This window comes from Pieris napi, chromosome 17 (assembly GCF_905475465.1).
Source record: "Pieris napi chromosome 17, ilPieNapi1.2, whole genome shotgun sequence".
Classification (NCBI taxonomy): Eukaryota; Metazoa; Arthropoda; class Insecta; order Lepidoptera; family Pieridae; genus Pieris; species Pieris napi.
Genome location: NC_062250.1, coordinates 1,020,239 through 1,047,928, shown reverse-complemented (window position 1 = coordinate 1,047,928; position 27,690 = coordinate 1,020,239). Strand labels below are relative to the sequence as shown.

Sequence of the window (27,690 nt, the reverse complement as noted above, 5' to 3'; positions counted from 1 at the left end):
TCAAGTTCAAAAAATATTACACGAACATTTAGGCGTCAGGTAGCTTTGTACCAGATGGATTACTTAGGATTGGATACTTTAACCGACGACCAGAAACATCTTCGCATGGACTGGTGTCGCCAAATGTTAGATAAGTTCAACGGCGATGACTCAAATGCTGTATTTGACATCGTCACAGGTGATGAAAGCTGGATATATTGCTACGAACCCGAAACCAAAAGATAATCAGCTCAATGGTAGTTTCCTTTCGAGGATCGGCCAACTAAGGTAAAGAAAGGAAGAAGTCAAGAAAAAAAAAATGATTGCCTCATTATTTGGCTGGAAAGGTCATTTCGCGACAGTTGTGCTAGAAGATGGAAGGACAGTTACTGTAAATTGGTATGTCAATCGCTGTTTGCCTGTTGTCTTGGAAAAAATTCGACAGCAGCGCAGCTTCAGCGCAGTCCGCAAAAGGAACTGTTGAATATTTGACTATAGCAGGTGTCGAGATAATGAGTCATCCGCCATTCAGTCCTGACGTGGCGCCCTGCGACTTTCATTTATTTCCAAGAACTAAAGATAAAATTCGAGGTATTCGCTTTACGAGCCCTGAAGATGCGGTGAATAGGGATTGCAATCCGGAAAAACGGATCCGGTAATCCGGCGGATCCGGCATCATTTAATGGTTACCGGATCCGGTACCAATATACCGTATCCGAAGACCGGATCCGGTGCTAGCAGTTTGTGGGAAAATGTGGCCTTTTCGGCCGCAGGCTATATTTGCAGCTCTATTAGAAATCGTTTAGCTGATGACACAATTAACAATATTTGTTTTCTACGATCTTATTTTCAAAATAAATATTGATTTTCTTTAAATACTTATATTTTGTTACAATTATTACTTAAAATAATTATTTATCGTAAGTTGATTAAACTAAAGAGTTCTAAACTCATTATTGTGTTAATTTTTGCCATTCATTCGTTCGACAGATTCATCAAATCATGATGGTATCTGTCATAATCATAAATACCTATAAGACTTGTTTGTTAGCATTCTCAAATACTTTAATAAAGATTTTAATCTCATTTCAGTTAATTGTATCTATTAGATATTATAGTTACTTGATAATTAATATTGTTACTTATAAATTGATCTATCTGTGAAAGTGAAATCTAGAAAGACTGAGCTACTCGTTACGTCGTAAAATTATTACTAGTTACCTACACTTAACACTACTAAATTTTAATTGTTTTCTTGTTGTCTATTTGTCTTAACATTGGTTAGGAAATAAAGTAGATTTTATATATTTGTGATTTATTTTTTATAAACTACCTACATATAAGTTCACTGCACTTGATTAACTCACTTATTTTGTACTAAAAAGCGAAAATCATCTTGATTTAATCAATCCGGTCGGATCCGGTTGGATCCGGCCGGATTGATGGGAATCCGGTCGTATCCGGCCGGACTGAAAATGACGCCGGATTGCAATCCCTAGCGGTGAAAGTGTACGAAAATGCCATAGAAGAGACCCCTAAGGAAGAATGGGCCCACTGCTTTTCTCAGTGGTTTAATCGAATGCGATGATGTGTAGAGAGGAACGGAGATTACTTCGAAAATCAATAAAAGTATTGCCAACTTTCTACATTAAGCCGTTTTTCATTTTCTAAACAGTTTCAGTGTTACCTAGGTACACCAACGAAAAATTCTACGTTTTTATTTGTGTTATTGTTTTCATTTGTGTTATTGTTTTCGGTGACTGCGTCGTTTTAATCAAAACAAATGTGCATGAACAATCCTAGTGCAAGTGGCTTATATAACTAAGATAAGACAAATTTTGTTGATGACATTGATGACTACATAAAAAACTTGGACTTTGTATTTAGTGTGGTGTAAAAAGTGTGTACGTGACTTGCGGCGAGTTATATTGCATTAGTTACCCTTTGGTAACGTCATACAAGGAATGGACTGTACAGGTAATTTATTCAGTCATAGAGTGTCGAGGCGTTGCTGATGAACCGCCTGCTGAACTCAAGCGTTTGCAACGGCCTGAGTTCAAACCTATACGACTTAACGTCTTACTCAATTTTTTGAAGTGAAAACTTCTTTAGTTGTGATTTGAAAGTCTGAAACAAAAAAGCGACATTAAAAGGAGACAGAAACATTATTTCATAAGATTTAACGTGGGAGAGAATGAGATAGGAAGCATTATACAGTGTATATTCTGTATAAACTTTAAATTTATGTGTACTTGATCATTTTCTTAATTTAAAAAAAAACATACACGTGCAAAAAAAAATAAGAGATTAATTTAATTCAATTATTAAAGTGGATGAAATTTATAAATTATAGTTTTTATCAAAATTCAAGATTGATATCAAGCTTAAAAATAAAAAATTAATTTAAAGAAAAGTCTAATACTACATTAATTATATGATGAAAAAAGTATAATTTTGACACATTATTAACTACAAAAACTTTTTTCATCATTATAGTTTGTATCAAAATTAATAATTGGTATTATATAATTATATTTTATATAATAAAATTCGTCTCAATATCTTCAAACCAAAACTTTTAAACTTGAAGGTTTCATAATTCATTCACTTCTACCACGTGTGAATTGCACACATGTTTTATTTTTAACAGTATGGAATAATTATTAAAGTGGCTTTATTATTAATAATATTTTATTATCTGTTTGTATCTAGAAAGTAGCCGGTAGCTTATCTATAATTGGCAACCCACATGACCATAGAACTTTTGTGTAAAAAAAAAAACATGGCGATTAAAAAGAGTGGCGGAGAGTTTATTGCCAGTTCTTCTCTTCCGTTCTACGCCCTTGATTTGAGAACTGGCACTAAATGTAAAATTAGAAGCATTTATATGTATTTCTTTACAGACATGTCAAAAGTGTACAAAGTGTTACCAATATGATTAAATAATTTTTGAATTTGAATTTGTGTTTTGAATATTATACGTCATATCGCCTTATTACGAGACTCCTAACATGAAGGAAACTTACTTGAAATTAATTTAACCATCGATATCTAATGTATGAATCAAGAATGACCTGACCATCCTATACACAAGTGGCATCATACTCATAATGAACGTTCTATCTTAAATGTAGAAGTCAAGTCGTTATAGTTTTCAAGGCGTTAACATATGAAAAAACACAGAATATAATAGGATGTGCTACGCGTGACCTACCGTCGTGATACTGTATTGTCAAATGCTATAACTGTAATTCATGTGTCAAATGAGATTGGTTGTCCGTTGTTGACACTTGTGACTAGACGTAAATATATAAGAAAAAATAAATAAAAAATTCTAAAATAAAAAGGCAAGATGAAAATTTAAAAAAGCAGAAACACAACGTTATAATTTGTAGGGATAATTTTAAATATATCTCAGTACGTCATAACAAATGATTAATTTAATGGACACATATTTATAGAGAGATTTTCTTTTATCAGTAGTATTTACGTACCGGCTCTGTAGGGGACGGTTGTGTTTATCGCGCAATACAGATCAAAATTGTTTAGTGCACTGGTGTGTTTTCTTTTCGGTGCTTTTATAATTCTGGCAGATTTGAAAGTGTTACAGTGATCTTTTGTGTTATAACGTGTGTTATATCTGTTAGAAAACATTGTATGTGTAAATAATAATGAACTTATCGTTTGCTGGTTGTGGTTTTCTTGGCATATATCATGTTGGAGTATCAGTTTGTCTTAAAAAGTATGCACCGCATTTGCTGTTAGGGAATATATCAGGTGCTTCTTTTGGAGCAGTGTCTGCTTGCTGTTTGCTCTGTGATCTGCCAATAGGTAATATTAAAAACTGTTTTAATAATGTACACTTTACTTTTATATACTAAATTAATAATATTTACAAATGACTAAAGCTATAATCTAATTAATATGAATGTTTAATAAGTACTATGTTTGAAGAAAAGTAGATGATCTGGAACATTTTTATTAATTGTGTATTGATGCCCACAACTTTTATTGTAAAAATAAAAAAGAAATTGGTAATATTTTAGATAAGAACTCGGGTTGGATTTAGAAATGTGTCGCCTGAATTTGATGATACTGCTGCTTAATTTGTACTTTGTGCTTTATTATGAACTGAACTTTTCTATTATTTAGTTTTATTAGACATACTTAATACATAAGAAGTTTTGCCTCTATTAAATAATAGAACCTATTTTTTAAATTTTAATACAGGCAAAATTAGTGCTATATTAATTATGAAGAATATGTTAATACAATGTTTAAAATGTCATAAAATTAATTTATTAACCATAGAAACAAGTAAACCTTGGTGGTAAGATTAATTCTTAGATAATTAATTAGTAATGTAACAATTTTGATTATTGATAAGCTGAAGTAGATAAATATTTCTTTCTGTTCATAATTATTATATAAAATATCTATTCAATGCTGAATGATAATCTTAAATAAATTATATAGTTGAAATAAGAATACAACAAACAGGTGCTTCACCATTGGCTTATGACTAGATTTATTTATCCATTATTAAATTGTTTCAAATTGCTATTCAGGTTAATATTCGTATTGCACAATTATATACAGATAACAAGAATAATTACTCATGTTGATAATGTGTGTGCTACCTTCACTAGATAAATGACAGTTTCACAACATATGTATTGTTAAAAAATATGTTAGAATTGTAAACCTCCTTTAGGTTTTATAAATTTGGTGAAAACCCTTTTCTATGTCCAGTAAGAATAAGGAAAATATTTCCATAAACCTATTTTGAATTATATTATTACTAATAATTGTACCTAATAATCAATTTTTCTATACATAATATTTATCTAATTGCATAATATGATATTATGCTTAATTAATTTTGGATTGGTTAACGGTATTTGAAGTACTAAGTAAGTAAGGTAAGACAAGTGCTTTGTGCTAATGTGCTACTTAACTAATGGTAACTTTTTACTTTAGAAAGGCCATAACACACTGCTTACTTACAGGGTAGAGGGGTATCATTAATAAATTCTTATAAATTTTATAGGGGAAATTACAAGTGATGTCTTAAGGATAGTTGGTGAAGCGAGGGCTGGCTCCCTCGGGCCTTTCAGTCCATCATTTAACATACAAAATGTACTCCTGGAGAGCATGGAGCGATACTTACCCACTGACGCTCACAAAATCGTCAGTGGGAAACTTCACATCTCACTCACAAGAGTGTATGATGGGAAGAATGTTATAGTATCGAAATTTGCGACACGGGAAGACTTATTACAGGTATTTTTTATCTAATTTATGGGAAACTTAAAATTATTGTCTATACTAATATTATAAAGAGGAAAGGTTTGATTTTTTTTGTTTGAAATAAATAGGCTCCGAAACTACTGGACCGATTTCAAAAATTCTTTCACCGTTGGCAAGCTACACTATTCCCGAGTGACATAGGCTATGTTTCATTTTCAAAAAAATAGGGATGCTGACTAAAACTTGAATAATCTAACCCAAGGTGTAAAAAAATAAACAAAAAACTTCCTTCAATTGTGTGCGCTGCGAAAACTATTAATGATAGAACAAAATGATGTATAACAATTTTTCAGGACACATCACTATCTATAAATAATGTCGCGACAGCATGCCTCTATCTTTTATAGTTACGTCACAATAAGCGTCCTTTTATTAATTTTTTTTTTATTAAAATACCACCGCTAGAAAAGGCTCTTTATTCATTCTTAGGTATTGATCCTTATCAAAATAATTACCAACGTTTCACATAAGCTACAATTTAATGGCATAACCACCAAAAAAGCATGGTGGATTGGTGTTCTCCTGCCGTTTCTCTTGAATAGTTTACTACTATGTAATATAACAAAAATCTTAGCCACAGCAACGCTTGGCCGAGTCTACTAGTAAACAATAACTGTATGCATCTGAACTATAACCAACCGCTGCTTATAAAGAAAGTCCCTTCGAAACCAAACCATCGTATGTGAGATTGCTTTGCCTAGCATTGTTAATACAGTATCCATTTTATGTTTTACACAAATACCTAAGTTCAATTGTCTTATTACTTCTTGGGTATGTTGCCTTACAACATGTGTTTGAAGTTGAGTAATAATTTTAATAGACAAAACAGACTTACACCAGTTTATGAAAAGTTTTAAACATACTTGAAATCCGTAGGCGTTGCTAGCATCATGTTTCGTGCCAGTATTCTCCGGGATGCTTCCGCCAAAGTTCCATGGAAACCGGTACATGGATGGAGGGTTTAGTGACAATCTGCCTGTGTTGGATGAAAATACCATTACTGTTAGCCCATTTTGCGGTGAAAGTGATATCTGCCCGAGGGATTTGAGTTCGCAACTATTTCATGTAAGTTTTATTTGACTGAAGGCACCTGGTTCCACAGGGATTCTATAGCCATAGGCACTGGCCACTCACAATTTCAATCCTGCACTGTGTAAACTGTGGAGACAATTAAATTTTTGTATTAAGGTAATTTATGGCCTTCATTATTAGTTTGCTTTCAAGTAAATGCTGGTGTATTTAACTATATTAATAACGCATCTATATTATATGTAAAATTGTGCTATTTTGTAGGTAAACTTAAAATATACAACTATCTAAGCAGAACATGGTCCGTTTCGCCCGCATACTGTTTCCTCTTAAACCAGAGGTGCTGCAATATGTGCAAACAAAGATTCGACGATGCACTACGATTCTTACAAAGGAACAATATGATTACTATAATGTAAATGCTATTACTATAATGTAAACGCCATTACTATAATGTAAACGCCATTACTATAATGTAAACGCCATTACTTTTTTATATGCTTTTAAGCGAATGCGTATTAAACTATGTTAAGGATCGACCGATAACGCTATATTATATATAAAATTGTGGTATTTTGTAGGTAAACTTAGCAAATACGAGTATAGAACTATCTAAGCAAAACATGAACCGTTTCGCCCGCATACTGTTTCCTCCTAAACCAGAGGTGCTGAGCAATATGTGCAAACAAGGATTCGACGACGCACTGCGATTCTTACATAGGAATAATATGATTACATGCACTCGGTAAGTTATTTTACTATGCGATAAGAATTAAATATAATAATATTTTTTGTTTAATTGATAATGGCTAGCACGCTAAATGGAAATTTAAATCAAGTCTTAAGATTTTAATCAAATATTGCTTTTCTAAGTAAAACACATAAAAATCGGTTCACCCGTTTATTGCCTTACGGCTTTGTCGGGAAAGATTCGATCGTCTTAGGGTGAGATCTATAGTGCGCACTTAGACTTTGCTCAGACTTAACTACAACCATTCTTTACTTTTTTAAAGGATAATAAAGAAGGTATTGCATGAAATGAAACATCAATTTCTGTCTTAGCTTGAGCTTAGCTTAATCTCACCGTTAAAATGTTTATAAATATACTAAATCATAGTTTAACCTTAGTGTTTTTCGTAAGTAAAGTCTGAGCAAAGTCCAAGTGCGCACTATAGATCTCACCCTTAGGGTGAGATCTATAGTGCGCACTTAGACTTTGCTCAGACTTAACTACAACCATTCTTTACTTTTTTAAAGGATAATAAAGAAGGTATTGCATGAAATGAAACATCAATTTCTGTCTTAGCTTGAGCTTAGCTTAATCTCACCGTTAAAATGTCTATAAATATACTAAATCATAGTTTAACCTTAGTGTTTTTCGTAAGTAAAGTCTGAGCAAAGTCCAAGTGCGCACTATAGATCTCACCCTTAGTCGTGTTATTACTAATATCGGCACCATATAAATAGAAACTCTAAATAAACACATCAACCGATCAACTTCATAACTTTTAATTGTCAAATTTTCAATCATACTTAACCATGGTTAACATTATGTTTAGCTGTCAGTTGCGTTTTTTATACCATTTTTAACAAATGAACCGCTGTTTGTTACGTTTTGTTATGTCACGCCCCACGAAAGCAAGGCTCTATCTCCCATAGCTATCTCCCCACCAATTTTCAGCCATATCGGTTCAGTCGTTCTTTAGTTATAAATAGTGTAAAAACACGGCTTTCTTTTATATATATAGATTATTCCTTTACAGATGTCTAGCTGTACAGTCAACATATCAATTGCAAGATGTCTTAAACGACACTTCATTCGAATACGACCCTGACTGCGAAGAATGCAAAACACATCGAGAGGTGAGTAAAAGTAAAAGTTGTCCAACCAGCTGATTTCTGCTTGGAAAGTTTCTCCAACTCATATTTTATATACCTAATTGGGTTTTTTTTACTTTTTCTATTTTGTATCGATCGACGATACGATCTTGCTAGAGAAAATAAAAAAAAACTACACGCTAAAAAAAAACTAAATGTTTATTTTGTAAATCCTGTACCACATAGCAAATGACATAACATCCAGCATATTGGTTCTATTCCTGGAAAAATAATAACCGTACGAAGAAAATCTGAAATTGCCTTAGTTTTTGGACTATGATCAATTCTGTGTCATGGTCCAGAAACTGAACTTATAATTTATATTTAGTCATTGATTTCAAACCATCTTCATTTACACCAGTTTTTAGTGTTAGGTTATATTTACGTCAAAGTCAAAGTGAAAATCATTTATTCATTTAGGTAACAACGAACAATATACACTTATGAACGTGAATAAAAAAATACATATTAAATGCTAAATGCTTCTAATTTTACATTTAGTGCCAGTTCTCAAATTAAGGGCGTAGAACGGACGAGAAGAACTGGCAATAAACTCTCTGCCACTCTTTTTAATCGCCAAGTTTTTTTTTTGTAAGGAGCTGCAACCATGTTCCCCATGACATTTTAAGTTGTTAATAGGTAAATAATAATTTAAAAAAAAAACTAATAACACAGATTTGTCCTCTATCAGCAATAGGCATGGTGAAATATTAGCACGCACTTCCCTCGCCATATTTTAGAGCGAGAGATGTATGAATATATCTTTACAATTTTTAACAACAGGACGCCCTAGTAGATGACCTACCAGATACGGTGATGACGATATTCCAAAACGCGATAGATTCCGCCAACAACGGCCTTGTGAATTGGGTGATGCAGCAGCGCGGTATGCGCGCCGTCTCACTTCTAACCTTGCCTTACCGCGTGCCCGTCGACGTCATGTATGCTACATTTACCAAGTGAGTTTTTTTTTATATTATAATCACATTCTTGTTCACTATATTGTAACCACCATTATTACAATGTAAACGCTATAATGTACAAATGTAATGTAAACCCAATGGCTATAATGTAAAGACCATCACTATAATGTAACTGTTATTACTATAATGTATAGATCATCACTATAATGTAACTGCCATTACTATAATGTATATAATAGACCATTATTATAATGTAAAGGCTATTGCTATAATGTAACCGCCAACATGATATCACTGTTATTGCTATCGCATCATTGTGCATTGTGTTGCTTATATTGATAACTCACAATTGTGTTTTGTCCTAGCAGAACTTGATAAATTCTGTTCACCATCTTCATAAACATAGTTTCCATATAGTTTAATAGTTGGAAAGCCTAAATAACAAGATCGATTACAATCAAACTATCCCAAAAATACCAACATTATCGTAGGTTTCGTTACGCAATTTATTTACGGAAGTACCTACCTTCCTCCACTGTACTTTCGTCTCTTTCTCTCAAATGTTTACGGTGATGAAAATAATTTGGCTAAAACGTAATTTGACTGTTTTATTAGATATCAGCTATAACTGTTATAATTAAAAATTATAAATAATTTCTTATCCTACAAAGATTGGAATTATTGACGATTGAGCCGGAAATTATTTTTATCAACTTGACGTATACCGACGTAACGAATTAATATCGCATATTGCAATTGATAACAGAATGACCCGAATTGACGCAAAATTTTAATATTTTGAAAACAAGCGCAGTTGATATTTGTATCCTTATCGCACAGAATTTGTTTTGTTTTGAAAAATGAATAAAACGTCACTAAGAAATGACCGGCAAAAATATAATTGAAATACGAAAATCGATACAATTTTGAGCAAGAGGTTAATTTTTTTGCTTGCATATATCACCTGAAGTGGCGCACTTCCTGCAATTTGTCAGTTTTTTATTATTCGAGATGTTAGGCGATAAGGAGTCTCTTATTATATAATAGTATTTATGCAACAAAATGTTAAATAAAAAAAAGTGCGTGCGTACTAAGTACACATCTCAGAAGTGAAACTTCTTTGTAAATGAATTATTAGTAAGGTAAAAGCCCAAAAGATGATCATGTACCAGTATTTGTATATCTATATTCACACTGTTTACACACTGTATACGTGCTAATGATAATATAAATAAATAAAAAATCTGCGTTTACTGCACAAGACGTTATGCGACAGAATTGCCATCTAAATATGGATCTCCCTTACTCTCTCTCTCAATCTTTCTTCCTATAGCTCTCTCCCACCTCTCGCTCCATGTCACTGTGCGTGATGCGACGTTCGCTCTATCTCACTCTCTCTCTCGATCTTTCTCACTTGCTTGCTCCCTACTCTCGCTCCATGGCTATTTGATTCATGCTACGTTCGCCCTTTCTCACTCTCTCAATCGGTCTCAATCGCTCTCTCCCTTTTCTCGACAAAAACGCTGCACATCTTCGTGACGTTTCATCTTTAAAAATTTTACCCTCATCCGCCTAAAGAAGTTTCACTTCAAAATCTACAAAAAAACTGTTTCTGAACATTCAACAACAAAACATTCAACTACATAATTCTCAAATTATGTAGTTGAATGTTTTAAACTTTCATAGAAACATCCGGACTTCGCGTGTTTACGCTCTATTTCGTTTGACGGTCTGTGTTAGCAAGAGTTGCATAAGCGGTTTCCACATAACGTTTATCGGATTTAGTATTAACATATTTTCTATTAAGAAACTGCTCGCAACGTTATGTCGTTAGTGGATTTGATAAAATACTTCAATTTTTTGATAAAAGCATTCCAACGCTCGGCACACTGATACATTGGTAGAAGGACCACAATATACAATTTTTAATGTGCCAAGCACTTATAGGCAAACATGACATACACGAAGAGATAATACAAATATTAAACCAAACAATTAAAAAATAAAACTAAATGAAAATTGATTTTAAAGTGTGATGGAACATATACGTATATGGAGATACCAGACCTAGCTCGTTTATCATAATGCTGTGAGCATCGGTGAGCTTTGAGCAAAGGCTTCGCAAAGGAGGGACAAATGGAATGATGGGATGCCTGGGGTATCTAGAGGGTACACGAAATTTAAATTTTGATAAAAGGTTGGGGCAATCAACCTGATTGTTAAATTGCTTAAATTCAAATTCTATATATTAAATAAATCTACCAACTACCCCCTCCTAAGTAGTGCTTAATAGGAGTAGTAGTTTCTACAACTTTTATTTAAAACGCTTATAAACGTTTCAAAGGGTTTTCAATATTTGTCTCTTATCTTATAATATCTCCATTTGAATGATTATTTTTAAGGCTACCTAGAATTGCTTATATTACATGGAAGTGAATAAATATAGGTATTTATAAATAAATCTATTGCTATAAATAATTAACATACATAGTTTTTTATTGTAGTAGAATTTGTTTAGAAGGGATTTTGTAATCAAATGAAATAGCTTTTGTGTTTTGTTTATGGTCAAAGTACTTAGGTTCCCGCTTTCATTACATACCATAACCCTAAGTCATTTAATGTTCGGCCTATATTCACATGGTATATTTATCGGAATAAATTGAAAGCGAGTTTCGCTAAGAAAACTAGGGTGTCATGCGTTGGAGTTCATGTCATGGAGTTCCAAAAGTTGGCGCGATACGTTTGATTGTGGTCAAACGCAACAATGGTATGTGTCGCTTGTCTGTGATTGGAGTAAAGATTCTATTACCATTCCTCTTTTGTTTTACAATCGCAGCCCTTGGAATTGGATTAAAACTTAATGCAAGCCAAAAACAGTAACAGTTTATTTTCAGCTTATATGGCCAATTTTCAAATAAAAATATTATACAATTAAGTTATTTTCATAAAATTAACAGGAAGCCTTTTGCTATACTTAATGTATAAGTACATTTTTAAATCTTAGTATATTTACAACAAACCAATAAACAACAAAAATAGGGCGCTCTCCGGCGAGGAGGTGAGAAAACGTGAAACGCTGGAGTCGAAGTGACAGAACAGACAGAACTGTTAACTGACCGTTAAACTCGGTTTTGGATCCATTAATTAGACACAATTTAGGATTTCTTAGTTTTAGCATGGCTTAATGAGTTGCACTTATCGCTTTCTAGCTATATCGGTGATAAGGTAGAGACCCACGCTGAACAGTACTCTGTGGTGGGAAATGTGAGAGTAATTAGGAAGAAGTGTATCCGACACAACAATACGATGACTAGGTTAGTGATCGCTTGGTGGTGGTTTATGTGCTTTGATTGGAGTGTCTTATTAGAGAACTGTCATTACCAGCCTTTGTGTTCTTTTGAATGGAGTGATTTGATGTCAAAGTCAAAAATCATTTATTCATGTAACACAATGTACATTATGAACGTCAAAAAAGAAATATACATTAAATGCTTCTAATTTTACATTTAGTGCCAGTTCTCAAATCAAGGGCGTAGAACGGAAGAGAAGAACTGGCAATAAACCTGTCAACCTAAGTAAGTCATGCCTGTTCACACGTTGATTTGGCTACATAGATAAACGTGATAAGGATCAGTTTCATAAACTTAAAGAGAACTATGGATCTCGTATGTCAAAATCCAATATGTTTTTGGCGTCAGGGAGTCAGAGCTTTAAGTCGTTTCCTAACCTCATATGTGGATAACTCCCATTTGTTCTCTAAACTCAATTAAGTTTCAACTGTCAGCTGTTCAAATTTTAAGTAAGCGTATTGTGTTCAAAAGGGCTTGAGACAAAATCACTCTACGACTCGCGTGACCCACGCCAAAAAATTGTATGAAAAGTCACGTGACTAAACGTGAGCTTGTATAATTCTTCAAATTCCTTTGGCGATTGGTCACGTCTTTGGTAAAGTGGTATTGTCACAAGGTTGTAAAGAAATAGACACTTTATTATCGCCTTAGAAATCATCATTCTGTGGCTTTGTTCAGGACCTAGAGTGGACTGTTCATTATTACTTAGGCTACAGAAATAGAAATAAATATTCAAGTTTTGTTTAGATTAGCTGGGCGCCACGCGTTATTTGTTGTTGATAAATGTATTTGCTTTTACATAATAGGGGCATTGATAATCCTACGTACGAAGCGTGTATTCCACTAGCACTTCCCCGATATTACCTTTAGGGCCGTGTGTAGACGCTTTGAACCTCCATGCCCATGTTGATAACTTTGATCATACAATATCTTTTTTTGATTACATTTAGCTTTTGTTGAAATTTTTATAGTTCACAATTTTTTTAAGATGTTCGTACTTTTAATTATTAACTAAACTTAAATGCCCTTTTGGTTTAAATACAGTAGGTAATATTTCGAATTTTCGGCAATAATTACATTGGTCAATTCTTACCATATGAACATAAATAGAATTTCTTGCACCGGTGTTGTCAAAGACATGACCATAGGGTTGATATTTGACAAATATCGACTAGGCGAACACAACTCATGCAGTTATATCGTCTATTATCTATGTTAAAATAGGTCAGTGTGTGAACACAGATAATACGTGTTCTTTGTTATTAGTATCAAGTTTCAAATTTTGCGGTTTCCAGTACAAGTTCAAATGTTACGCAAATACTATGATGTAATGTCTAGATTGAATAGCTGTTTTATTTATAAACTAGCTAGCTATTTTATATATTAGATAAGGTCGCAAATGTTTTGTAAAAACTGAACTTATGAATTATCAAAATCAAGGTCTCCGATTGCGTAATGAACGATATGGTTTTCGCGATTTTCCGATTTCATTATTTATAACATTGAAGAAATAATAAGATTAAATACTATGAAATACCTAAGTACTCAAACTTAAATTCTTCGTGAATTATGAAAAATTATTAATTAAACTTAGGGTCTGTTTCACAATGTTCGGATAAGTTCTACATAAGTTCCAAATTAGCTATTTATTACTTATAGGATAAACACTATTGTTGCGTTTCACGACTGTCAGATAGCGCTATTCGTCACATAAAGTCTATCAAAATTTATGAGTCCGATGAATGTCAAATAGCACAATTTATGTTCCAAATAATTTGTGTGTTTCATAGCTATTTGGTACTTTATCCATACATTGTGAAACAGACCCTTAGGGTGAGATCTATAGTGCGCACTTAGACTTTGCTCAGACTTAACTACAACCATTCTTTACTTTTTTAAAGGATAATAAAGAAGGTGTTGCATGAAATGAAACATCAATTTCTGTCTTAGCTTGAGCTTAGCTTAATCTCACCGTTAAAATGTCTATAAATATACTAAATCATAGTTTAACCTTAGTGTTTTTCGTAAGTAAAGTCTGAGCAAAGTCCAAGTGCGCACTATAGATCTCACCCTTAGTCTTATTATTAGTCTCTTTGTTCAGAGCTCCAAGGTCAAAGTAAAAGTCTATTAACCTCTATGCCATTAGATGTTCAACGAATAACAAAATAACAAGAAATTTTTGATTACATGTTATAGTCGGTTTAATCACATTTATTATTTGCAATATAATTATTTCTTGAAGCTAAAGTGGCAGTGTTTGATTCGTAAAATAATTACTACAACTTAAGCGTTTACTGACAAATGAACTAGCAAATGGATTATAAAATGATGGCAAACGATTTTGATTTATGCATGTCCAGTTTTATTTTTTATATAACAGGGGGCAAACGTGCAGGAGGCTTGCCTTTTGTTAATTGATATAGTGCCCATGGACACTCAAGGACCCTAAGTCTAATTGGTTAGGAAATCCATCTGTGGGGAGCTGGTTCCACATAGTGGTGGTCGCAGCAAAAACTGCCTTAAAAATGCTCAGTTGTGGAACGAAAAAAGTTCTCAAGAAAATTCTATAAGGTTTTTCGTTTCCACAAACCTTTACTTTTACCAACTAATTTTTGTTTTTAATCTTTAGTATAATTGTTTTTATATATAATTTATGTTAGCTGTATTATTACGAAATAAATAGATCGAATTATATAATTTTGATAAATTTATAACATTAAGGGTCTGTTTCACAGTGTATGGATAAAGTACCAAATAGCTATGCAACACATAAATTATTTGGAAGATAAATTGTACTATTTGACATTCATCGGACTCATAAATTTTGATAGACTTTATGTGACGAATAGCGCTATCTGACAGTCGTGAAACGCAACAATAGTGTTTATCCTATAAGTAATAAATAGCTAATTTGGAACTTATGTAGAATTTATCCGTACATTGTGAAACAGACCCTTAGCCTATTTAATCAGGTCGAATAATTACAGCATTAAATAATTTACACATAATTAATCTGTTAGTGCGGTATTATTCTATCACGTTTTCAACATATTTATCATAGTTCGTTCGACCTCGAATATAACAGATAATGTGAGTACATTACACTGTGTTGTTTCTAGTTTTTGACAACAGATGACGTGTCGGTTTGAATCATGCATCTAAATGTGGCCTGCTATTTTATTATGGTCGTGTCGGAATAGACAGTTTGGCAAACATAACAATATTGTTTGGCATCGTAGATAGAGTATAGAACTAGATGAGCTTCTAAAATAACAATAATAACTAAAGAGAATAGGCATTAACGTGAAATACTTATGTGCGAGCGAAACAGAGTAGTTTTTCTGTCTCTATTTGCGTATCAGGTTTTATTTGTTTACCACCAAGAGCTCGGTGGTAAACAAGTTTTCACCGCTTACTGATAAATCTGTGAAACCCAAGTTAAACCCATATTTTAAGACGTTATCCTTATAAGAAATGTATTTAAAGTGTCAGTCATGGTGAATTGTTGCATAATTGGCTGTAAAAGCTATAGTGAACGTAAAGAACCAAACATAACCTTTCATGGTAAGTAGCTGATTTTGTCACGACTTCATTCGAATGTGTATTTTGGTCAATAATAAGCAATCTTCAATGAATTAAAGCTGTAAATACGACATATGTCGATCATTCGCTATCTCACACGCTGTACGCTGATGCCTGGTCAATACCATAGTCCGTCTACGTTTGGCATTTATGGTGTAAATAAATATATAAGCGCGTTTAAGTTTTTATTAGATTTAAAAAAATGATCATGAAACAGATTTAGAAATATGAGGCCAAGACCTAAAGAGGTTGTAGCGCCACTGATTTATTTTTTTAAAGGTGTCTCTAGTGGTCATTATAAAAATAATAATTTAAGTTTTTTATCAATTAATGTGTTCTTATCATAATGAGTTCTGTGATTGATGATAAACCGTTATCTATGGAGTTATCATTGATAAGATTTTTAAAGATCCTCCTTCAGATATATTGAACTATTAATGCCAATGTCAATATCGCAATTCATTGAACTAGAAAAGTGATTATTGATTCATCATGTTAATGTCCTTCGGTAGTAGGAACCTGCTTTTGCTATTATCCAGATTTTATTCTCACAAACATCACACACGTTACAAGGTGGACCAGTGGCGTCACTAGACCATCTGGGGCCCGTGGCAAATTCTTTTGATGGGGCCCTATCAGTAAAAATCGTCACGTTGTACTCAGTTTCATTTTATTACACTTCGAGGTTTTCAGCGTACTCAATTACACGTTGTATATGTCCCTCTAATTCAAATTCAAATTCAAAAATCATTTAATCATATGGGTAACACATTGTACACTTATGACTTGTCAGTAAAGAAATACATATTAATGCTTCTAATTTTACATTTAGTGCCAGTTCTCAAATCAAGGGCGTAGAACGGAAGAGAAGAACTGGCAATAAACTCTCCGCCACTCTTACACAAATATAATAAATAAAATAAATACTTGTTTTAACACAACGTTTGTAAGGAGCTTCAACCATTAAACCATGTTCCACATGACATCTTAAGTAATTAATAATAATAACATAAATTAAAAACAAAGAGTTGTCCTCTATCAGCAGGAGGCATGGTTAAATAGGAGCACGCACTTACATTCTCGTAGGAACAACACGCAAACACAATAATGGCCAAAGGCCTCTTCTCTTAGGCGAGAGGGAATGAATAAGAAATATGCTTCAGCAGGTAAAACAGAAAATACGCGTTTATATCCGTTACAGAAGTTTCAAAGCTTGTAAAACAATGATAATTTCATAATATTTTCTCTATGTTCTTAGTTCAACTTACATTACGTATATAATTTCACTATCACACAAATATACAGTAGTTCCTACATTCTTAACCTACATAGTAATAATTATAATTAAAAATGGATAAATAGAAAATTTAAATAAATATAAAAAGTTTGATCCCTGTAGCAATTTAATGCTGCAGCGTTTCCTTGCTGTATTGCGATACTTATTCTTAGAGCGACGAAAGCACCAGCTCTGGAGTCACCGGTACTATCTACCAGGCGCTAACTTAAATCTTTAATTAGTGTCTATACACTTGAACCCCACGTCCCAAGAGTCACTCCAAAGGGAACAAAATCCAAGTTGGAGGAAAGACTTATATTTGAGCCGTTTATTATTAAATTTTTATTAATCTGAAGGAGATGCATTTATCGTTACATAACCATGATTATATTAGACATTATTGTTTTGACCAAATTTAATAGAATATTGATTTCAACTCATACATTTCGACTACTTATTGTACCTCGAAACAAAAGATGTATGATGTAATTGGTCAAAAGGTTGCATTCAAAACAATTAGTCACCACGCAGATGTTTGCTTAGTGCGTAGAACCAATACCGTATCATCACCCTTGTGTTTGTTAACAATTTATGTTTGTGTTTCATCAATTCATTTGCCATTTCTTGTTTGTTTGAAATCTTTTAAAATGTTCGTATCGTAATACGTAAAAAGTAATCGCTTTTATATCAAATACTTTTTATCATATCAATAAAAATATAAGCTTAATTAAAGGTGGGTTTTATTATGAATTTAAGAGTTGAAAGTCCATATCAATATAAAACACGGAGAACGCCGATGTTTTTCAAAGATTTGATTCATTAATTGAATTATATAATAACAACTAGCTGACCCGGCAAACGTCGTTTTGACATGTATATCATTTATAATAAAAAATAGGGGTTGATCGTAGAGGGGTGAAAATTAGGGGTTGTATGTATTTTTTAATGCTGTATCATAAAAAAATTAAAATTAAAAAAAATATCTACAAATTAAAAAAAAAATAGGGGTGGACTACCCTTAACATTTAGGGGGATGAAAAATAGATGTTGTCCGATTCTCAGACATACCCAATATGCACACAAAATTTCATGAGAATCGGTCAAGCCGTTTCGGACGAGTTTAACTACAAACACCGCGACACGAGAATTTTATATATTAGACTTTTGACTCAAGTACTTTTATTCTGAGAATTTCTGGAAATCTTGGATGATTACCATTCAATTGTTTCCTTTAAGACAGTGACCTTCTTTGGCATATTTGCAATTCTGTTCCATTATTTTCACGTTTACCTTGTTAATGAAATAATAATTTTTTCAGGTTCGTAGCATGCACTCCGAAGATGAGCAAGTCACTATGGAAACTGAGTTGGCGTATCATCAGACAATTGCACGGGTTTTTATATTCCGCCCATGATCGTTCAGAAGCTGCCAAAGTGTATTACAAGTTGACCATGGATAAAGATGAACACCGATTGGATAAGAGGTATATTTTCCATTAGGGACTTTTGATTCGTGACTTGTAGTATTGGTGACGCAAAGGATAGACTAATAATTCCAGTAATAAATTATCATTTAACATATAATATTTCTGGTATCAAGAACAAATAAGTTCTAATTTTTTTTCTTCAAATGATTTTGGTGTTTGCTCATTCCTAGTCGAAGAAATTCTTCCGTTTGTCCACGTAGTTAGAACCATAAATTAAGTAACTTAATTACGAATACACCCTCTGGCAGTCATCGCAGCCCATTTTAAGGGTGCGTAGCCGGCCTTTGAGGGAGGAGTACACCTCTGAATAGTAGGAACTCATCTCAGGGAAGACCCCCACCGGAAGTCGATTCCACAGTTCGCTAGGTTCGAGATGTTGATGAAATTTTAAATTTAGACGGCTCGTACGGTGTTGAAACGAGGCAGAAGGGATCAACACAAACAATTCTTCAGATCACTTCTTCGTGATTTGTGGAATTATATTTTAACACTAAATTGAATATCTTTGAATTTTCTGTTATCTCTAATATATAAAATTCTCGTGTCACAGTTTTCGTTGCCATACTCCTCCGAAACGGCTTGACCGATTTTGATGAAATTTTTTGTGCTTATCCGATATCTATGAGAATCGGCCAACATCTATTTTTCATCCCCCTAAATGTTAGGGGTAAAATTTTTAATTTCTATTTAAAATTGTAAAATTTTATGATACAGCATTAAAAATACATACAACCCCTAACTTTCACCCCTCTACGATCAACCCCTATTTTTTTATTATAAATGATATACATGGCAAAACGACGTTTGCCCGGTCAGCTAGTATCTTATAAAAAATCTAAATTTCATTAATTGGATCGTAATAAGATTGCGAAATTAATACTAAGAAGCGTGTTGTTTTTTTTTTAATCGTAACACAAATATTATTGCATTGTACAAAATGCTGACGTGTTGTTATCCATTGCTTTTGATATGTCAGATAAATGGTTAATTGGAACTTATAATTAGTTGTTTACTTATGCGTATGAAAGCACAGATATCAACAAAACATTGTGTGAAGGGTTCTAGTCTGTAGAGTTATTTTCGATCCAAGTTGATATAAGCGAAGCAAAAACATAAACAATATGACGTATCAACTGTCTTTAATCATATAAAGAAAAGCTTATAACTAACCTAAATAGGGGGCCTCATAGCCTAGCGGTCTTATTAAGTGGCAGCTAGGTGAGGGGTACCGGGTTCGATTCCCGGTTCGAGGGCAAGTTTTAATTTAATTTAAATTTGTTCTCGGCCTTTGGGAGGGTTGTGCAGTACCGGGCGAGTGCTTAAATCGTACATGGAGGACACGGTCGAATTTCTAGACAAGCAAGAATTATAAAAAAATCCTATACTTGACGCTGGCTAATGCACAAATCATGCCAGTGCCATAAAAATAAAAAATAAAACTAACCTAAAGTTTTGGTAGTGCGGTGCGACGCTTGACTAACTAAAACTGTAACATTATTAAGTTAAAACCAAGAGATACATCTCTTACCTATAACGGATATAAGTGATGTCGACCTATTCTTCATTGTTATATTACAATTTATGAATGTATGAAAAACTAAAAACTCATTTATTACTACCAAACCTGACGTTTTACAATTTATTGGCTACAAGTGTAAGATTGTTAAAATTTGGTTTGCGTTTCTAATTATCAACTAAAAAATATATGTTGCAGCCAACAAGTTTAATTAGCCGTTCAATTAACAGCCCAGTCTCTTTAATAAAAGCGCCGTTTAACTAGCGGCCTGAATAATATTCAGCCATTTGATCAAACAGCTAGGCAAATGACTTGAATCGATGAAGTTACATTGCTTGCCTATCCTGTTCATTTCAATTTAGTTCCACTTTCTGCCACCTACTGCAAACTGTTCATATAGCGTCGGCAAACAACAAATTTGATGATGTTTTGCACAGTTTAATAAAAAATAGAACGGAAAATTGTGACACTAGAGTAAGCTTAAGAACACTAATAAGTTACATTTTAAACATATTAAATAAATAATTTTATTCAATACTAGCTGACCCGGCAAACGTTTGTATTGTCATGTTATTTCTAGGAAACATTTTTTTAGTTCAATCAAAATAACTATCTACATAATAAAAAAATAGGGGTTGATCGTAGAGAGGTGAAAATTAAGGGCTGTATGTATTTTTGTATGATGTATCATAAAAAAATAAAAACAAAAATTGGTCGAAAAAATAAAAATTTGGGGTGGACACCCAATCACTTAAGGGTTTGAAAGATAGATAGTAGCCGATTCTGAGACTTTCTGAATATGCATAAAAAAAATTCATAAGAATTTGAGTTGAGCCGTTTCGGAGGAGTAATGGGAACGAACGTTGTCACTCGAGAATTTAATATATATAGAGATTGTAACAAATGCTACGACTGAATATCATTCAGGCCGCTACTTAAACGACGCAGTTTAATACAGAGGCTATGTTAAATGAACGGCTTATTAAGCTAGCTGCTACATATACATATATGTAACTTAACTAATGTTAGGTTCCATAACTCTTTCTAGTAGGGTAGACCGAGGCGAATCGGATCACAGGGCGAATCGGATCAAAATAAGAAATGTGTTGATAATTCAAATATCACATTCACATAGAACGCACTCAACCGGCGTTTTGTGTCTCTCCATTTACTGAGCACCTCCCAGCATAAGCAGTATTTCGATCGCGCGTGTGGATCAGTGGCAATGTCGCTCGTCAGCCACTCGGTTTTTTGTGTGTGTCGCAATTTGGCGCTCATCTAAGGTTACGTACTTACGTTTTCTTTGTGTCATATGACGGATTTGTCTTAAAATTGAACTACTTTGGTTTATATTGTTGAGCAAGGTGTTAATATTGAAGAACCAATTCGCTTTTAAGTATAATGTTAGAGGTTAACGTCTAAAATATTTATTTCAAAAGTCTTAATTATGGGGCTAATCGGATCATATCCTGAGGGGCGAATTGGATGATACTTTTAAACTGATTTATTACATGTTTGAGGTTATTGATTCATATTTATTTCATGACCACCGGAGAATGGTGTCAGGAAAAACTAAAAGAGGCTGTAAATTAAGTCCAGAACAAAGAGTTGACCTTGCGTAAAGCTGCTAAGAGTTTTTCAGCACCGTTCACGAGCTAACAGGAAAAAAGGACCATATGTATATGTGAATTATGTGCCAATAATTAAAATCGATCTTATTATTATATATTTTTACTGATTCCAAAGTTATTTAACACTATACCTTAAAATTTTGTTATATTTTGTGCACGATCCGATTCACCCCGACAGTTGGGGCGAATCGGATATTTTCCTTTTTTTAGTTTTTAATAGCTAATTAAGAGAATATATGTATGATTTAAGTTTTTAAATATTTATTTCATAGGTAATTGTTACTTCTTACGATTTTATCAATAAAAATAACATTATATAGCACTTTAGTATGATTTACTCAACCTCACAGAAAAAGTGATCCGATTCGCCTCGGTCTACTATACTATATTCCAAAGATGACTCAAGCATTGAAATTAATGTTATCCTAAAGCTTATCGTGCCAATCAAATCCGGAAAGTGGAAGTCGTATCATTCTGACATTGAGATGTGGCATTTATCGCAAAGATATAAGATTCAAAGTTTATTGACACGCTTTATCAACTAATCCGTAGTCGTTAACTCGTACGACCTTTCGTTTTCAATACACCCGGAACTGAATAGAAAATATTATTGTTGCGAATGTTAAACAACTTTGTTACCAGTGCATTAAATGGAATATTGAGATTCTGAAACTCCCTTAAAAATTCAGTACAGTTTTGTCGTTCAGTTGAAGCCCTTAGAACCAACTATGAATTTCATCAAAGATATATTAGCTTTTGTTTGCTCTACACCTGGAACTTATTGCCGAGAGCAGTGTTGGCCTAGCGGCTTCAGCGACTCTCATCCCTAAGGTCGTAGCACCAATGGACTTTCTTTCTATGTGCGCATTTACCACTCGCTCGTACGGTGAAGCAAACAGGTGTGGCACAGGAGGCTAATACTATTAGATTGACAAATGATAATAAAACAGATACAGTAATGTTAGGCCCAGACCTAAAAGCTAGCGCCACTGATTTATTTATTCATTTTTCTATATCTGGATATTAAAAGATATTTTCATTTGCCACAAATTTATCTAGAACATTCCACACCTTCCACAAACGAATGTTTGTTGAGTATTTATCTTCAACGGAAATAATCTACATTCATTGGAACATTACTACGAACGTGTGTTTTCTAATATTTCTAACGGTTCAATTTAAAACCAGTAATGACAGCCGTAGATTGTATTATTTATTTTTTTAAATGGCTCTGGCACGGATTGTGCATTAGCCAGCGTCAAGTGTAAGATTTTTTTATATAATTCGTGCTTGCCTTAGAACTTCGACCGTGTCCTCCATGTACGGTTTAGGCACTCGCCCGGTACCGCACAACCCTCCCAAAGGCCGAGAACAAATTTAAATTAAATTAAAACTTGCCCTCGAACCGGGAATCGAACCCGGTACCCCTCACCTATCTGCCACTTAATAGGACCGCTAGGCTATGAGGTCTTTATTTATTCGGAGTACATATTGAATTTGACAACTCAGACAACTTGTACAAATAAAATGATATGAGGCTGTGTAAATACAGTAGTTGAAAAGAAATCGGAGCTAGAATGGTTGGGGAACAATTGATTTTAAATTATACGTCATCTCCAGCTGTTTCTAACTCCCGATAGCTTGACACAATTACAAGAACAATAATAATTGTGCGCAAATGATAACAATTATCACTTTCGACTCGAAAGTTGATCTAATTGCGCACAACATACAAACAATTTTAATTAATTTAACGCTTATCAAATAATTACGGGATTAGGATAAATTTTAGTATGATTTCATTATTGACTAAACTTGCTGTAAAAACTATAAAAACTTCAGAAATTGAAATATCTTTTGAAGTCAGAATTGTCTAGAAATTATGAAATATTAGTTTCAATTCCAGCATTAGGCTCTCTACTGCCAGTTCTCAAATTAAGGGCGTAGAGAGAAGAACTGGCAATAAACTCTTCGCCACTCTTTTTTATCGCCAACGTTTTAAATGTGTTGTGACACCTTATTCATTATCCTTGGAACAATAAATTTTAGGTTCGTACATCATAAATGTTGTTCTGATGGTTTCTTAATTAGACTGAATACATTAAACGGGCCGTTTGTGTTTTATTATAGGTATATATTTTCTCAGCAGTGAGCAGTGTTGGCCTAGTGGCGTGTGACTCTCATACCTGAGGTCGTAGGTTCGAACCCCGGCAGTGCACCAATGGACTTTCTTTCTATGTGCGCATTTAACATTTGCTCGAACGGTGAAGGAAAACATCGTGAGGAAACCGACATGTCTTAGACCCAAAAAGTCGACGGCGTGTGTTAGGCACTGGAGGCTGATCTTGGCTATTAGATTTAAAAATGATCATGAAACAGATTCAGAATCTGAGGCCAAGACCTAAAGAGGTTGTAGCGCCACTGATTTTTTTTTAAATATATTTTCTCACTCAATTTAATGTTTAGGCTTAAGTTCTCAATGGATAATATAAGAAAGATTACAAGACAAGACACTTTTAAGTCTTGACTTGAATGTTACGATATCTTTGACTTAATGCATTAACGCTTGTATTTTCAGACGTGCGAGCCAAGTGTGCATAACATATGGGGACCGAGATGTGCTCCCCGAGGCAGACACATTTGAACACATTCTTAACGTAACCAACCACAACGATGCGTTATTGGCCTATTACTACCTTGACAGTGATAATAAGGTAATACTTTCTGTTATACTAGCTACACACTACGACTTTATTCGCTATATTTCGGCGGACCTTTTCGAACAGGAAATCTGTAGCCATTTGGACATGGTCAATGAGTCGGTCAGTTTCGTCATATCCGTTATGGGATCTATACGCATTGAATCGCGGATGGTCATCGCAGTCTACGCGCAGCCAGAGGTTAGATAGGTCCCTTCCTTTAAGCGTCCCGATAAGACTAGAACAGATTTACAGTTCTCCCAAATTATATAATAATTGTTTTCGATTGTGTACACATGACATTGACTCCTGGAGTTTAGGGCTCTTACGATTCAATGATTCGGGTGTTTCTGGGAATACGACCACTGGCGAAGATCTGTATGCTTATTATTAATTCGGGAGTGCTATAAACGATGGACTCCGGAGTCTCACTCACCGCATGAAACGCGATTACAATAAGATGAACCTACTGCATCACTTCACGCCATTTGGAGATTATTGACCCCCCCCCCCCCCCATGTAACGCGCCGTATAGTTTATCTGTATTCAATAGTAAAACGTTTCGTGACCACCCTGTGACTCTTTATACCTAAAAGTTACCATTATGTGGTGTAAAGTACTGGAAAATCGAAAATAATATTAACAATAACGCGTAATTTAATTCCCGCCCCGCATCGTAACGTTTTACATGAGGACAAAAAATTCGTTACGTAATACTTGAACGCTCCCTGAGACAGTGTACCTGGCACTGCCACTAGGGAGCTATCTAAAGCTTTCTTTAGTTGACTATCCAAGACAATCAAACAAACAAAAGTACATTAGGATGAATATAAATTTCTTTTAACGTTTGTTGAATATATGACCGTAGTATGATCCGTGATCTGTTACTTAAATCTGATACGGAAAAATATTTAAAATACACCTCAACACAAAGCAACAAAGATTACTAATATTGGATATATTATAAATAATAAATGAATCATTATCAGCCCATCAAAAACATCAGTTTTTGTGATATTTTATTATGATATCGTAACATATAGGTAACATGTTAAAAATTTAAAAAGTAGAACTGAAGCTGATTATATAGATAAAAGTTTTGCTGGTAACAAATCACAGTTTAAATTCTGCTATTATAAATGCTAACTTAATATGAGAAAATGTTGGTGAATAACAATCGTTTATCATCGCGTGACGCGTGGAGGGTTGTCGCGCCACTCTCGCCTGACCCCTGACACTCCTATCTGTTTGTTTTGCATTTTCGATGCAAATGGATAAAATACTTGATAAACGATAATTCTTCTACAATACAAGAATACGCATAGTAAATCTCAGAAGTATTTATCGACCATAATCTTATTCCTAAAAATATATAAATTTATATCTGTGTCTCTGAAAACGGCGCTCTATAAATTAAAAGCTCGATTGTGCGATACCAAAGTTTCATTTGTATGGCGACCATCTTTATTTCGGCCATTTTAAATGTTTTACACTACCCCTGTCAATGATTAAAAAGCACTCGGTGCCGCCGCTTGCAACTGTATAAAGCGCAAATTCGATCCCACATGAAGGGATCTCCCCAGTACCAGCTCCTTCCACTTGACCGTACGAAGAGCGGTTCAAATCGTCGACGACCAATCTCGTTGACCACTTGGTGTTGTGTGGTCACTCTGCATCATCTACCGCATTGACCATGGAGAGTTTTCAGAGGAGTTGTTAAAAGGAGGGTTTAAAATATCGTATAAACAGAAATAAAATATTATAAACTGAATAAATCATTAACGATAACCTCGACATCCAATTAATAAAACTCGTGTTTACATGGCTAAGGTAATGTTTACCGTTGATAGTTCACAACATTGTGCATTAAACGATAACCAGGCAATAAATGACGTAAGATTATTATCATTATTTTTAATGCTTTGTACTTTGCACTAAAATATCATTGACTCTGTAAAAATTCTTATCTATGATAGAATCGAAACCAATGACGCTAGATCCATAAATGAGTATTAAAATTTTTAAGGCCTAATTCATTGAATATAAACCTAAGGACAGAAGAAAGAACAAAATGGATAAAAATACTATTTGTGGTTCGCTAACGCTTTATACGTTTTGTCCCGTAGATTTCTTATTTGTGTTTTTTCCGTAAAAAAACCACCCTTTGTCGCTACTTCTCTCTTCGAAGACAGTCTTAAAGTCACAGCCAGCATCGCAATACATACTTGGCAATGAATTATCAAACGACGTTCAGTTTTGCGGTCATTAGGGCGGAAAGGCTAAATTAGCCTCCAAAAAGCTTGGTGTGTTTAGCGAGACAAGACGGTACTTCACTCCGGGCCACCGCTTGTAACTGTATAAAGCGCAAATTCGGGCCCACATGGATAATTGTTATCACTTCTGGGCGGGAGCTCCCCAGTACCAATTCCTACGAAGAGCGGTACGAATCGTCGACAATCAATATTTTCGACCGGCTTGATCCCTTGGCGTATCGTAAAGATTTGGGTCTTTCTGCATCTTCTACCGCATTTACCATGGAGAGTGTTCAGACGAGTTGTTCGGATTAATACCTGCAGCTGAGTTTCATCATCGGACGTCGAGGCAGAATACGAAAATCCACCCGTATCACCTTGACGTCCGTCGTTGCACCATCGATCTATTTCGGAACCAATTCGACTTAGGGTCCTTCAAGAAAAGGGCGTAATAATTCTTAGGGTGCGTACAGACTATGTAACATATTATATAACTTGTGTTTTATAACATGTCCACATTAAGTAACCTTGTTATTGAACATTATAACATAAAACAATACTGTACACATTAGAATAACAATGCAATATAATAATGTTATATAACCATTTTAAATAACAAAAGAAAAACAAAAAAACGTAGATGCTGGGTTCGTCCTAGAATACACATCGATAACATGTTATTATAACATGTTTTATAACATTCAGTGTCCACATTATCTGAAACATGTTATATAGCAATGTTGTATAACATGTTATATAGTCTGTACGCACCTTTATAT

At 34.0% G+C, this 27,690-nt stretch overlaps 1 protein-coding gene across 1 annotated transcript in view; it reads left to right on the top strand.

Annotated features, from left to right (window-relative positions):
* The first annotated feature begins 3,247 nt into the window (after window positions 1-3,247).
* The window catches only part of LOC125058111, a 38,942-nt gene continuing 14,499 nt past the window's right edge, over window positions 3,248-27,690 (top strand). The window contains exons 1-8 of the mRNA XM_047662150.1: window positions 3,248-3,810; window positions 5,030-5,262; window positions 6,166-6,354; window positions 6,900-7,063; window positions 8,082-8,181; window positions 8,980-9,155; window positions 18,646-18,810; window positions 24,539-24,674. Of these exons, the coding sequence (XP_047518106.1) occupies window positions 3,651-3,810; window positions 5,030-5,262; window positions 6,166-6,354; window positions 6,900-7,063; window positions 8,082-8,181; window positions 8,980-9,155; window positions 18,646-18,810; window positions 24,539-24,674 (1,323 nt within the window). The 5' untranslated portion in view covers window positions 3,248-3,650. The remainder of the gene's footprint in view (window positions 3,811-5,029; window positions 5,263-6,165; window positions 6,355-6,899; window positions 7,064-8,081; window positions 8,182-8,979; window positions 9,156-18,645; window positions 18,811-24,538; window positions 24,675-27,690) is intronic.